The sequence below is a fragment of the Macadamia integrifolia genome, unplaced genomic scaffold (assembly GCF_013358625.1).
Source record: "Macadamia integrifolia cultivar HAES 741 unplaced genomic scaffold, SCU_Mint_v3 scaffold561, whole genome shotgun sequence".
NCBI classification, from domain to species: Eukaryota; Viridiplantae; Streptophyta; class Magnoliopsida; order Proteales; family Proteaceae; genus Macadamia; species Macadamia integrifolia.
Window position 1 is genome coordinate 36,899 of NW_024870485.1, and position 14,564 is coordinate 51,462.

General features: G+C 37.9%; 1 protein-coding gene across 1 annotated transcript; it reads left to right on the plus strand.

Annotated features, from left to right (window-relative positions):
- The first annotated feature begins 5,769 nt into the window (after positions 1–5,769).
- LOC122069235 (protein HAIKU1-like) lies at positions 5,770–7,183 on the plus strand. Its single transcript, XM_042633204.1, has one exon. The coding sequence runs from the start codon at positions 6,256–6,258 to the stop codon at positions 7,012–7,014; it is 759 nt and encodes a 252-aa protein (XP_042489138.1). The 5' UTR covers positions 5,770–6,255; the 3' UTR covers positions 7,015–7,183.
- Positions 7,184–14,564: the final 7,381 nt, after the last annotated feature.

Genomic DNA, 14,564 nt, shown 5'->3' on the forward strand with positions numbered 1-14,564 from the left:
CTTGCCATGCTTTATACACTTTTGTTTTTCTATTTTGCAACATGCTAGTGGATGTCATGTTTTGGGGGTTCCCTCCTATTCCTTTCCCCATGGCTTAACCACCCCTCTTTTTATAATGATCCACATTATATATTTAGGTGCACTTACTTATGCTTGCTCACCCACCTATTTACTTCCTTTGTTATGCAACATCCTTACTTATCATTATTTCTTCTCTCTTCTTACTAGGATGTCTTCTCGCAAGGGCAAGGAACCTACATCTTCTTCCAATCAACGTAGGACCACAACTTCAAAACAGAAAAGTGTAGGGACTAGTTCCCCAGCCCTTCGTAAAAGGCAACAAGGACATGCCCCCATCGATCCTTTACACTACGATGAGGGACTCTTCCGGAGTTTGAAGGCGAAAACTAATTGGCAGACCTCTCTAAAGAAGTCTATGATGATGGAGAAAACCGTGGTAACTTGTGATTTCAATAAGATTCAACTTTAAGAAAGGTTTACTGCACTGGGTTGGCAGTCCATCCTTAACATTGACCGCCCCTGCTATAAACACCCGATTCGAAGATTTTACTGTAATTTGGAGGTCCCTTACTAGTATGGGGAGTACTCAATCACCAACATAGTGAAGGGAGTGAATATTCATTTAACTGTGGACACTCTTGCTAGCATTTTAGATATTTCATCAGTTGGGCATCAATTCTATGGTGCCCCAAGGAGTAAGCTCGTGGGCTCATCCTTAAGTTTGGAGATGCAGGACCAAATTAGAGAATTCCTTCCTAAGATTGAGCGAGGATTTGGACACAATGACTAATGCTATTTCAGTGGATTTTTTCGACTCCGAAGGGATGTACAACTAGTGAATTCAAGGTTCGATTACTATGACCGTCAGCTCAATGTTAGATCGAGGCCTAGGAGGGATGGAGGAGTAGAGCTAGACGATGACGAGGGTCTCTAAGGACTTATCTTTCCTGTCTTAATCAGCTTTTTACTTGTCCCTTATTGTTTGTGTGTTTATGGTGGACTATATTTTTTTTTTTTGTACTTTTCTCTGTCATTAGACTTGTTAGTATGGTGTTGTGATGTTGTTGGTGACTTGTGGTTAGTTTTGTCTGCTTGATAAACTTATTGTGATTTGATTGTAACAACGTTAGTTAGCCCTTGTTGATTATACTTATTCGTATATGTATGTTGTCTATCAGGTGCTTCTATTTGAAAATTTAGAAAATCTTATTTAAGCGTTGTTATACTGCCGAAATTTCGTTAAATCTGTAGTCGATGGGTTATGAAATCAAATAACTAATCTTTTATTTATTCCAAGCAAGCTTTCTCTAATGCATGCCATGAAATGCAATAATTAAATGCAACCATCATTTTTTTTTTGGCTTTTAAATTCTTTAAAATTTTTTTATATTTACCCAACCCCATTTCCTATTTTAGATTCTATGTGGTCTAAATGGTATGCTATGAGTGGATAGAGCATCACGCTCTGATACCACCATTGTTACACCCTGTTCACACAGAATCGGATCGGTGATCGGGTTAACTCTGGTTAACCCAAACCTACCAGGATCATCTGATACAGTACCCACCACAGCATACCCACATCTAAGATAAGTGTTCAAAAGTTCAGCGGAAGACTTAAATTACCTGTAAATATCTCCAATATACTTGACACCCAAATTGTAGTATATAGATAAATACATATGGGCCCGCAGGCATGATATTTACACAAAAAGAATAACAATTTACGTATCAAGTACACAAAAAGGAAGATCATCAAAATAATCAAAAAGCAAAATCTTGTATGGTTCCATTATTGCGGTCCCGCAGCACAGCCCTCGCACGTACAATCAGCACCGTGTTCATACTCCTCGGGGACCCACCAATCCTCATCGAGAAACTCAACTGTGGGGCCCAACCCCTGATCTTCAGGCGGGTGACCTGCAAAATCATCAAAAAGAGGTGCGCACGTGGGATGAGCTCACTAGCTTAGTAAGTGAAAAGGACCACACAACAATCACATCTATATGCACTATATGTTATGGAATTCATTTTAAATCTTATCCACCTAAACAACATTACTAAGTCTTTGGTTTTGTGCTACTACAACCACAGTGCACGTAAGCCCCGGGTACGAGCCGCGAATTCCATCCCGCGGTACGCCCATAGGGTTATCGGAGAAGGCCCACCATGAGTACTTAGAAAAATAAAGCATGCCGACCATCGCCTCTCAACATAAAAGTAAATGACAGAAAGTAAAGGTGCTGACTCTAGCAATTTAAAAGCAGTACGATTAGCCCTCTTGAATATACCACTGAGGTTGCCGACTGTCCTAATGACCAGCCGGGCGTATGTCTAACAGCCACAGTGACCTAACAACTGCGACCACTGCTTCCCCCCAAGTGATAACCCAACACCTCAACCCCTGTTGGGAAGGGTCGTAGCATGGGAAAATGATAATCCTAAACCGCATGCTCCTATATGACAGTACGATTGCATAGTGCCACCGTGTCCCATTCCACGGGCCACCAATACATTCGTTTCCAAGTCGACTATGGCATCTAGTCTAATAATGGATCATGCATAGTAATCCAACCATTCATCACATAAGCACATCAATCATTTAGCATTGAGAATGTAAAACACAACACACATATCATAATCATATGAGGATGACTAATCTACACATAATTTGCATGATGACATGGCTAGTCTAGATACAATTGAATGATGCAAAACAAGCCTTAAAATAAATTCAAACGTCATCTCCCCACTTACTTTTTGTGTACAAAAACTTACGCTCGGTACGGGTGAGATCCGGCGCTAGAAACGTAAGTTTCTAGTGAACCTATCATAAGTGAATGGGGTTAGTATTTCACCACCTTGGGGTCAAAACTAACAAGATTTGATGTTTAAATCATGTTTAAAACCATAAAAGAAGGTTGCCCATCCATTTTAGGTCCATTCGGACACAAAAATCACGTTGGGGGGCCCACGGGTGGGCCAGATAGCCCGCCTGTCTTCGCCCACCTGTCTTCTCAGGTGGGCAGGCTCACCCACCAATCTTCTCAAGCGGGCGAGTTGGCCCACCGATCCTCACCCACCAGTGGAAACCGAGGGCCTGTCCTCTTAGGCGGGTGCCCTCAGGTGGGCTAGTCGGCCCACCGGTTCTCACCCACCTGAGGGGGCAAAAAATTGTATTCTTCCTTGAAACTTTCCCCAACCTTGGGGAAACCAAATGGGGCTGTTCCAATCACATTTTCCACACATCTAAGGTCTTATAAGATGATTCTAACCTAGATCTAAGTTAGATTTAAGGATTGAAAAGCCATCTTACCTTCTTTGCTCAAGAACTCTTTCAAAACCCCAAAATCACTTCTTAGCTCAAGAAATCACCAATGCTTCTCAAATCTTGTAAACACTTCTTCAAATCCTTCAAAATCAATACATAGACATCTATTAAACCTTAGATTCATCATCTCATGTGGGATTTATAAGATCTCAAGGAACTCTATCCAAATCAAGGGTTTCACTTGGGTTTAGTGAAAGTTTAAGAAGCATAGCCTTTGCTCACCTCCAATCGTAGATCTCGTGTTGAGGATCACTCTTCCGACATCGGAATGGAAAGATCAAACCTTGGCATCGCTCAAAGTCATTCCTTCCTCCTCTTCTTCCCCTTTCTTCTTCTTCGTTCTCTTTTCTTCCCTTCTTTTCTCTCTCCTCTTTACTCTTCTCGCCAACCCTTTAATGCAATAAATGAGAAAAGGAGAAACACGATAAATGCTATTTATACCTTAAAATATCTATTAACCACATGGGTGGGTCACTCAGGTGGGCGGATGCGCCCGCCTGTGACCGCCCACCTGTGGGTCGAAACTTAGCCAACAAGTGGGATTTTGATGGAATTCGACTCTCAACATGTATCTCACTCTCAGCACGAGGTATATTATATGTATATACTTTAGGATACGACTACATACCAACATTATCCATACATGGCCTTATGATACGTGCATGTGCACGGCTTGGGTACACCCGTCTCTCTGGCACTGACTCGGACTTGTCTGGCCAACCTGTGTTCAAAGTCACCCTTGCCATCATGGTCCATAAGGAACCCGCCTTAACACTCTCTGTTTCAGGTTCTGCATGGTTAAACCGGGTCAACCGTGCAATTAAATCGGGTTTTAAAAGTAGGCTATCACAGGTTATGTAATACTTGAAACATACAGGGGAGGGGAGTGTAATTTTCTCTTTTTTTTCTTAATTATTTATCTAAAGGATTTTGAATAAGATAGAATGTGGGAAATTATGACTAAGACTGAACAGAAAATCCAAGATGGAGATTACCCATTCTAATCCAGTTCGGATTGAATCAATCTCAGAACCCTTACACAGTCGGCCTTCAAGTTGAGTTTACTCAATGATGCTAGAGTTTTAGCCAATGAATCAAGTGTATCAAATTAGTTAAATCAGGATCGATCACAAAAAAATCCAATTATTGACTGACAATCCGATTTGTGATTCTTAAAACACTGATTATGATCGATCCTTGCATTTGCCACATAAGAAGAAATTGATATACCATACATTCGTTGACTAGTCAGTGATCGAGAAATTGTGCTCCTCCGACCTCTCATGTTAGGAGTATGAGGGAGTGGGAGGCATATGATATACCCTATATTAGTTGACCAATCAATGGTGGGAAGGACACATCTCGACCTGGTGTGAACATGAGCTCACCTCTTCGACCACCACAATAAGGGCTCTTGACCTCACGACCTACCCATACATGAGGTCCCCACGCCCATAACCGACTTTAGCCTTAACAAGCATGGCTAACCAGGGTCAAATAGTTATCTAGCCCCCTAACCTACCATGGTTAAGTTAGCCGCTACAGGACCTTACCATGGTCAGGTTAATGGTTATTTAACCCTTAGACCCACCATGGTTAAGTTAGTCATTACAGGACGTTACCGTGATCAGGTTAGCCGTTATGATAACCAACCCAGGTAGAGTTAGTTCTTATAAGCTTGGTCAGCTCCACAACAAAGGATAATCCCTCCAATAGGACAGGGATACAAGTGAGCATGTCAAAGACCCTCAACCAATAAGGAGGGCTGAGTCGCTTATATAAGGGAGACTCAACTAGTTTTCAGGTAAGACTTTTATTCGACTGAATACCCTATGTAAAAATAAGAATATCAGAATCTAACTTTGGCATCAAAGCCTCCTCGCAAAACTTCCTTGGTGTGTTGTGTAGGTTTGCATCACCCGTGCAACAACATCAATCAAAGATGAAATGATTGATGACGATGGAGTTTCTAATTCCTACTCCAATGGTTGTTAGTATTAAGAACTTGAGTAGAACCCTTTAACTAATTTGAAGTAGACGAGGTTCGACATACAAAGTTCAATTAAATAGCACGGTAGAGTGACGCGCTGTGGGTCCTGCATCTTAGGTTGTTAGGTTTGAATCTTTAATATCCTGCTGTGATTCTAGAAGACCGATGCTGTCGATTCTTGGTTTCTTCTCCTTTCTGACCGACAGGATTTTAGCTCTTGCTAAACTTCTACGCCAGCTTGTAAATAATCCCGATCCATTAATAATTGAGGCCTCTCCGGTACGCATGTCTTCGTTAACTCTGTCCTTGTATGAGGATTATCATCATATATTGATTTATATAGATAAAATTTATCACAGAGAGTTGATTGTTGAGAGAGTTGATTGTTGGGTAGATTCTATTTGTGTGCATTAATTATGTACATTCACAGACCCACTTGGCTGGCATTGGAGTTTGACACATCAACTGCTCTCGTTCTAGGGTTTTTTTTTCCTCCTTCAGTTTAAGACATGGAGATCATAGGAACACGTTGTTGCTCACTTGTCATAGTGCTCAAACTCAAAAGTCAAATACAAACTTTTTGAGTTTCTCTTTTATTTTCTTCACCTTATCTGGTTTGGATTGTGTGAAAGGAGGGAAAGAAAGAAGCTCTCAGTGTTTCAGTTTTCAGTCAATTCGGGTTCCTCGGGGCTAGACTCTGCTCAAGCGATGGAGCTTCAAAGATTAGCAGAATACTTGGTTTTTGTGATTGCTCGTCTGGGATTGATTGATTGATTGTTGGTTTAGTCAGTTGTGTTAAAATTCCTTTTGAGATTTTAGATTTTGGATTCGTGTATGCATCTGGGAATGGTTTAGTGGATTCATAGATTCAATCTTTTTGGTTTTGGGGAGAGAAAATTAAGTGGTTCTTGAGATGGAGAATTCGAATATATCGAGGAATGGGCATGAAGAGCATCTGGGTATTAAAAAAATGGGGAAGAACATCAAGAAAAGTCCTCTGCATCAACCCAATTTCACAAACACAAGGCGACAATCCCAGCCTCAGGTTTATAATATAAGCAAGAATGATTTCCGGAGCTTCGTTCAACAGTTGACTGGTTCACCCTCCCAAGACCCTTTGCCTCGACCGCCGCAGAACCCACCTAAACATCCAAGTATGCGTTTGCAGAAGATCCGTCCACCGCCATTGACGCCAATCAACCGACACCAGATTTCTCCTTCTGCAATTGTTCCAGCTGAATCTCCAATCTCTGCTTACATGAGATACCTTCAGAACTCTATCATTGACTCAGGTCCAAGGCCAACACAACCTCCGTCGTCGTCGGGTTTACTTTCGACCCCACCACCGCCGGCTTTCCCATCACTAGGGACTCATGCTTTCCCTTCTCCCCATGGGAATGCCCCTGATCTTTTGCTTTCCCCAACTTCTCAGTTTCTCTTGCAATCCCCAAGTTCTTTCTTGAATCTATCGTCTCCTCGTTCTCCTCATCCTTTGATTTCGCCCAGTTTTCAGTACCCTCCACCTCTGACTCTCAATTTTGCGTATTCACCCATGTCACAATCAGGGATTTTGGGTCCTGGGCCACAACCTGCACCCTCTCCTGGAAATTTATTTCCATCCTCCCTGTCTGAGTTCTTCCCCATCCCAAGTCCTAGATGGAGGGATCAATAATCCTTAAATTTGGAAGGTGCGTTAGTTGATGGTGTCTGGAAGTATTTTTGTATTCAACTAATCTCCTTCTCCAGGGAGCTATTGTCTTGCCTGTGAAAATGTAAGATATAACAGTGTAGAAATGTTTCAAGAAATTTCTTTGAACCCTTTTCTTGCTCTTTTTTTTTTCCTTCCTTTTGTTCTGTGAATCCCTCTTCTACACCTTGCATTTTGGTGGGTTGGCTTAATTATTTCTTGGTGGGTTTGCTTACTTTAGCTAGCTGCAATGAAAGCTGTGATACGCAAGCATCCGGGTATCGTGTCTGATTAATAGGTATATCCCTTTGATACTATGATCAGAATTCTGGTTTCTGCTGGAACCAAGGTTATTAAACTCGGAACTCGGATCCAAATTACTTGCAGCCGATTCTAAATCGACAGATCCAATTTCAATTCTTGAAACCTTGGTTATATGCAAGCATGAAGGCTATGTTTAGTTGTCAAGAAAAATAAGGAAAAAAAAATTGAAATTAAGGAGATAGATAGGTATTTAAATCAATCATTGCGTCCGCGTCATTTTTTCTTTTGTCTCATTATATATATATATATATATATATTTTTTTTTTTTTTTTTTTGAAACAAAACATGGACCTTAGTGATATTTAGGGCCTTTTTTGTTGCAATTCTGTTTGTCATTGCATTCATGACATAAAATTGTTCTTTTTGATTCCACTCTATGATAGTATTCTTCAACTGAAGATTAGAGTTTGTTAAAACTGCTCTAAAAGTGTTTCTATAACAAAAATAGCATTTGAGAGACCTTTAGGTTGCGTTTGGTAGACAAGAATAATCTGTCAGTTTTTTCATCTTCTTCAAATTTCAGGCACTAGAAAGGTTTTTTTATCGAATAAATTATTCTAATATTTAAATTTAATTTTGCGTTGAGAATTTTGTTTTTTCTTACGCTGTTGAAAAAGATATCTAGCCATATAGTCAAGAAAAAAGGGGGACTGTGAGAAAATTTCTCCCAAAGGAGAGATAGGCGATCACAGGAGGGGATGAATGAGAGGAGGTGCAAGCTCCATAGGAGGGGACGATCAGAACAAGGTGCAGGAGAAGAGGGAGATCCTTACTATGGTTCGGAGGAATTGTATCAAATTGGCCTAAGTCAGTCAAATCAGATCGATATCAGTCCCATCCGATCTCTATTCTTGGCCAATATTGTATCACTGGATTGGTATGGACAAAGGGTATAAAAAAAAAAGGGTAACTTAACCATGCTTCACACCACTACAATAATTAATTACTTAAATTCCATTACCCTCACACCTAAGCCAAATAGTTATGAATTCTATATTATCACACATTTTTCACTATAGCCAACAATTATGAAAGATTCTATTATCATTCCATTTAATTGAAATATTTACGAAGATACCATATGAGGATGGCTGAATAGGTATAAATGCACGGATATACATAGAAGGGTATTTAATTAAATTTAAGTTTGAAATTTGACAATTGGAAAATCAATATTTTGCCCCCTTGCTAATCACAATATTTCATAACTTGAATAATTATGGAAAATTATAATATTTTTGTTTTCCCCAAGCGGGTTGCTCATTTGGCAAAGAACAACACCTCAAAATTAAGAGGTCATGAGTTCAAGCCTCCTTGGATCTATTTCTAACTTAAGTAAATAAATATTGTGTATTTTTTCAGGTAAGAATTACAGATGTGTATAACCTATTATGTTTGAATTACCTCATCCATGCAATGTAAACAACAATGCATGTCAACAAGATTAGCCATATCTTGTCATGGCCAAAGCCTATCATAGACTCGAAGGGTTTTCTTATAGACATTTTCGATTTCTTAGGTTTTGGTAATCGTTGGGCTGACATGATCTATTATCTCTTGAGTTCCACTTCTTTCTCTCTTAAGTTGCATGGATCTACTTTTGAATATTTTGAACCATCCCGTAATATTAGACAAGGCTAGCTGCCCCCTCAACCCTTTTCTTTTCATAACTGCCATGGAAGCCTTTTCCCGCCTCCTTCTGATTTATAGAGGGAATTAAATCTTTTTCAGGGTATTAAGGTCGCTCATTGGGCCCTTGAAATTTCTCATCTCCTTTTCGCAAATGATACAGTTATTTTTTGTCATTGCACTCAAAAAGACCTGTCTACTATAAAATGCATTCTTCATCTATACTCTAATTTATCGGGGTTTTTTATCAATCTTGATAAGACTGGAAACACCTGTGCTCTATCATAGGTACCAATGAGATGAATAATGAGTCTATCTATTTGGGCACCAACCATTTTCACCCTTGATCCAAGGTTAATGGGATTAATCATATTGTCAAGAGGGTCAATAGACGTCTTGCTATTTAGAAGTCCAACGTTCTCTTTTTTGTTGGCAGAACAATGCTCATTCAATCTGTTCTTTCCTCAATTCCAATCTATTTAATGAATTGTTTTGTTTTTCCTAATCAAATTTGCAGAAAATTGGATTCCATCTAATTGAAATTCTGGAACGGGGATAATATCAATTCTAGAAAGCTTCAACTTATTAGTTGGAAAAATATTTGTAGCCCTAAATCCTATTGGGGGCTTGGTTTGAGGGGACTCCACCACTCTAAATGAAGCTCTTTTACTCATGGTGACGTCTCATTTCTGAACATATCTCACTTTGGTCACAAGTCTTAAAAGTCAAATATTTCTCCAATAAATCTATCTTTGGTCTTTCAACCATGAACAAAAGAGATCTCTTACTTGGAACATCATTGCTTGTATGTTACCTACCCTAAAAAAAATTGTCCTCATAAAAATTTGAAATTGATGTAACACTTTATTTTGGACTAACCCCTAGATTCCCTCCTCACCACAGTCGTCTCCATCAGGCTAGGGACTTCTTATTGTGTAACTCTTGGAATATTAATCTCTTATCTTCCTCTATCCCTATGCTTTGGCGATAATAAAATTATTAAGATTCTTGTTTCTTGTGATAATGACAAATGGTGGTGTATCTCTCAAATAAGGGATTGTTAACCACTAAGTTAGTTGCAAATTTTTTGACGTCTGTAGATACTACTGACTTCTATTGGATTCTCAAACTAGTGTCCATGCTCTTCTTTTTACTCGCATTGGAGGCCATTATTTTGGAAACTCAAAATCCACCCCAAATTTAAGCTATTTTTTTGGAGACTTGTTCTTGATGGCATCCTATTAAAGATACTTTGGGAAAATGGATGAACATTGACATCACTTGTGATCTATATTTATCACATTGTGAATTCATTTGACATGCTTTCTTATCGTGCGATTTCTCAAAACGCATTTGGGCTGCTGATTTGTTGGGGTTGAGAATTATAATTTTAGCAGTACTTCTTTCCCCACACTCAGTAATGTATTTCACTAATTCTGATATCATACTTGATCCTGATAAGAATAGGTTTTTTGTTATTCTGATGATCTGTTGCTATTTTATCTAGACCCGTAAAAATCAGGTTGTTTACTCTAATGTAAAACCGAATCCCTTGACTATCATGTCTAACATTAACCAGTGCATATTAGATTTCCTCCAGCCTATCATGCACCAAGATACAATTGACATGGTTTAAGCCATGGATGTTATGCCTTCTCTCTGCCTCCCCCTTTATGGATTTCTCTGTTTTAATTTTATGCATGTGTTTCAAACTGTAACTAAAATATTTCAGGATGGACAAGTGATATATATATATATATATATATATATGCTTTATTTTCCTTTTATGGATACTTATTAATTATTGTCCCCTCAATTTTTTTGTTGTTCAATGTCACCTACAAAAGGAAATAAAAGACCGCCTCAGCAAAGAACAGAGAGACAGAAAGACCCTGAAGTTGTGGACAATTTTTTCACAGATTTAATGGGGGGGATCCTCATGGGATGGTCAGCATGTGGGGTGCTGGAGTAAACCCAACAAAGATGTTTGGCGCAGAGGCAACGCATACCAAGCGACGTACCCGACAAATTACAGAACTAAGAACAGAGAACTCACAGTTAAAAGAACAGGTCTCAGAGTGTTTGGAGAAGATCTCTCAATATGATCAAAAGCTAGTTGAACGAGATACAAGGTTTGAGGCATTGGAGGCCGAGAAGCTTGCTTTTGCGAAACAATTGATGAACAATACCCAGCCTTCCCGATGATAGGTATAAAGTCAAGTTTATAGTTTACTTGATTGCTTCCTATTACATTTGGTTTTTTTTCAGCAATACTTCTATTTCTTTCCACTCTCTACAAGAAAACAGATTTTTGTTGCTATCTGTGTTATGGTTGCTCTGTTAATTGGTGTTATAGATTTGTGTTATGGATTTGTAATTATGACTATGTGATCTATGACATATTGTTCCAACCGTGGTTTTTTTTTTTTTTTTTTCAATTAAAGATTTGGTTGCATGTTACTCTTTATTAATGGCCTGGATTCATCCAATTGTGTTTCAGTCGAAGATTAATTGGGTGCTTCTGTTACTGGTTTACATTTTATATCTGATTTCATTGAATATAGATAGAGGTAGTTGTTGGAAAATCTAATTTGACTAATGCTTCCTTTTTTTTTTTTTTTTTGGAAAAATTACTTGATTATCCACTTATGGGTTTCCCTTTACAAAATTACTTACCAAAAGTTTCAGTTAACAAAAATACCCAAATTAGGTTTTCCTCTACAAAATTACCCACTTAAAGTTTTAGTTAACAAAAATACCCAAACTTGAGTTTGGATTTACAAAACTACCCACACAGTTTCAGTAATAAAAAAATATATGATTATATGTGGAAGATGAAGACTCACTATTTTGGATAGTTTTGTAAACACAAACCTGATTTTGGGTATTTTTGTTAAATGAAACATTGGGTGGGTAGTTTTGCAAATCCAAACCCAATTTTGGGTATTTTTGTTAACCAAAACTTTTTGTAGGTAATTTTGTAAAGGGAAACCCAAAAGTGGGTAATCATGTAATTTTCCCTTCTTTTTTTTTTGGCCTCAAAAGCTTTTTAAGTTATACTCTGAAGTTGCATCCAAAATTAAAATTGTTCTTCTAACTCAATAGCAAATAATCATTGTCTCTTTCTTAGGCATAACTCTCAAAGTCTTTTGTGTCCTTTATTTCTAAAGACAGATGAAACTGTTATCCACCCACTGTGTCACTGTGAATATTTGTTTCAGCATTTCCCAAAATAATTATTGTGTTCAATCCATCTCTTGTTAATGTGGCCTAGGTCCCCTATCATTCTTCAGTATGTCATTTAAAATGTTTGGATTAAAGATCTAATTTTTGTTTGGGCTTCTATCAGTATATGTTTGATCTACTAGGGTTTCCTTTTGCATATTTTTCTGGGTATATTATTGTTTTAAGGTTTTCCCGGTGGGGATTGGGGGATGCCTATTTCGTAGATATTGCTGAGGACTGGGTTGGTGTATGGATTAGATTTATTATGGGGGTTTTCCATTAGAATTGTTTTTGTTTTGTTGCTTAGGTGTTTTTTGTTTTGAGATTATGTTTTTTTGTGGAGCTTCTCAATCAAGCAAAAGATTATATTTGAGAATAATGTTATTTCTTGTTGCTTGGGAGTTTTTTGGTTTGTCCTATGCATGGTTTTAAGTATCTCCGATATCGATACGATATCCTCCGATACGTATCTTAAATTTAGTCGGCCGATACGATACACACCGATACGATACATTGAATTTTTTAAATCATTTCGTATCGATATATATCCTACAATACATACCGATATGCATCAATACACCACTAATACACATCGATACGATACAACATGCCTCGATACGACTCTATGAAAAATATAAAATTAAGGTAAAATGTATGTTTCGGTATGTATTGGTACGTATCGGTGAGTATCGGTATGTATCGATCGGTACGTATCAGTATATATCATCACATATCGGTGAGTATCGATATATATATATAGGTACGTATCGGTGAGTATCGATACGTATCGGTGCTACGGTCATATAATGGCCAATATGGGTAATTTTTCAAAAAAAAACAATTTTTTGAAAGGTTTTTGTTCTAAAGTTGTTGTCAGCCATATTTTTCCCTAACTAAAGTGGAAATCAAGGTTGGGAACAAGGATTTTACATTTATGGGACAACTACAGACCTTGAATTCTTAGTACAATACCTTTAATTTAGTGTTTATGCATAATACATGTTATCAATAGCTTTTTTTAACAAATTCTTTATGCAAAAGTGTTTAAAAAAATGTTTTCTATCCATTTATGTGTGTATCTTTAGCGTATCTTAGTGTATCTCCGATACGATACGATACCCTCCGATACGTATCTTAATTTTGACCGACCGATACGACGATCGATACCAATACTTTAATCCTTGGTCCTATGACTGCACTGGTGGTATGTTTTTTGAATGAAAGTAGGTTTTTTACATTGTCCTCTATTATTCATCAACTGCTTTTGACTCAAGTTTGAATCTGATGAGATTGGCTAATTGTGAGATATCTAAGTTGCTATTTTTTGGGATCTTGGTTTCTAGTTTGGAATCAGATCCATTACTCATCATCTGACCGTTGGATCTCTTGGAATTTTTAAGGCTTATCTCACTGGTACACTTGACCTGGTTATTAGGGCAATCAGATCAAATCTGCCCCTTGCAGTTTGTCTTCTCCTTGCAAGCTAGATTTCCTACCCTCAGCTTGGTCATTTCTCTTGACTTGCAATTCTATTAAGTGTGCTTCCTTGATGAACATATATTGTTTCTAATCTGTTCTTTTCTTATGTTGTTTCTGGTTATAGCGGGGATTGCATATACACATTATTAGCTTGATTTTGAAATCATATGTTCTGGTTTTCTATACTACATTGGTGCTAGAATTTTTCTATTATGCTGGTTACTTTATTTTATTTATTTATTATAGCTGACACTAAGTGATTGTGGACTCTGTCGATGTCCAAATCAACTCTGTCAAGTAGAATGGTGTCTTCAATTATTACTGTCAAACTACATATTAATGCCAAAGGCAAACTAGATTATTAATTTCATCCCACCTCCTTTGACTGATACAAAATATAAAGACTGGATGCGTGGGAATGATACTCTACTTGTATGAATGTGGAATACCCTTGCTTAATATCCTCTCTCTCTCTTTTCTTGAGTCTAATTATGATGCTGAGATGTTGCTTGGTCTACTATTGGATGCATGCAGTTCCATGCTCTTGGTTTGGTTGTGTAGGTTGGGCCTGGTACTGTATGTTTTGGATGGGAAGGGTTGTGGGGTTGGTATTTGTGTTAGTGGTTCTTGTTGCCTTTTATGGTATTTTTATATTTCCTCTTTCTTTAAGTTTTCCTGGATTCATTTTATATCTATTTTTTTTGCACTTAATTTCTGTTTTTTATCTTATCCCCAAAAAGAAAAAGGGAAGCTAGTGGATGTTAACCAAGGGGCAGTAGTTTATGATTGAAACAAGTGAAAGTAGACTTTGGTATATGGGGGAAGCAGAACAAAAGGGCAAATAAATAAAGTCTATTCCAATCTTACAAGTAAGGAGA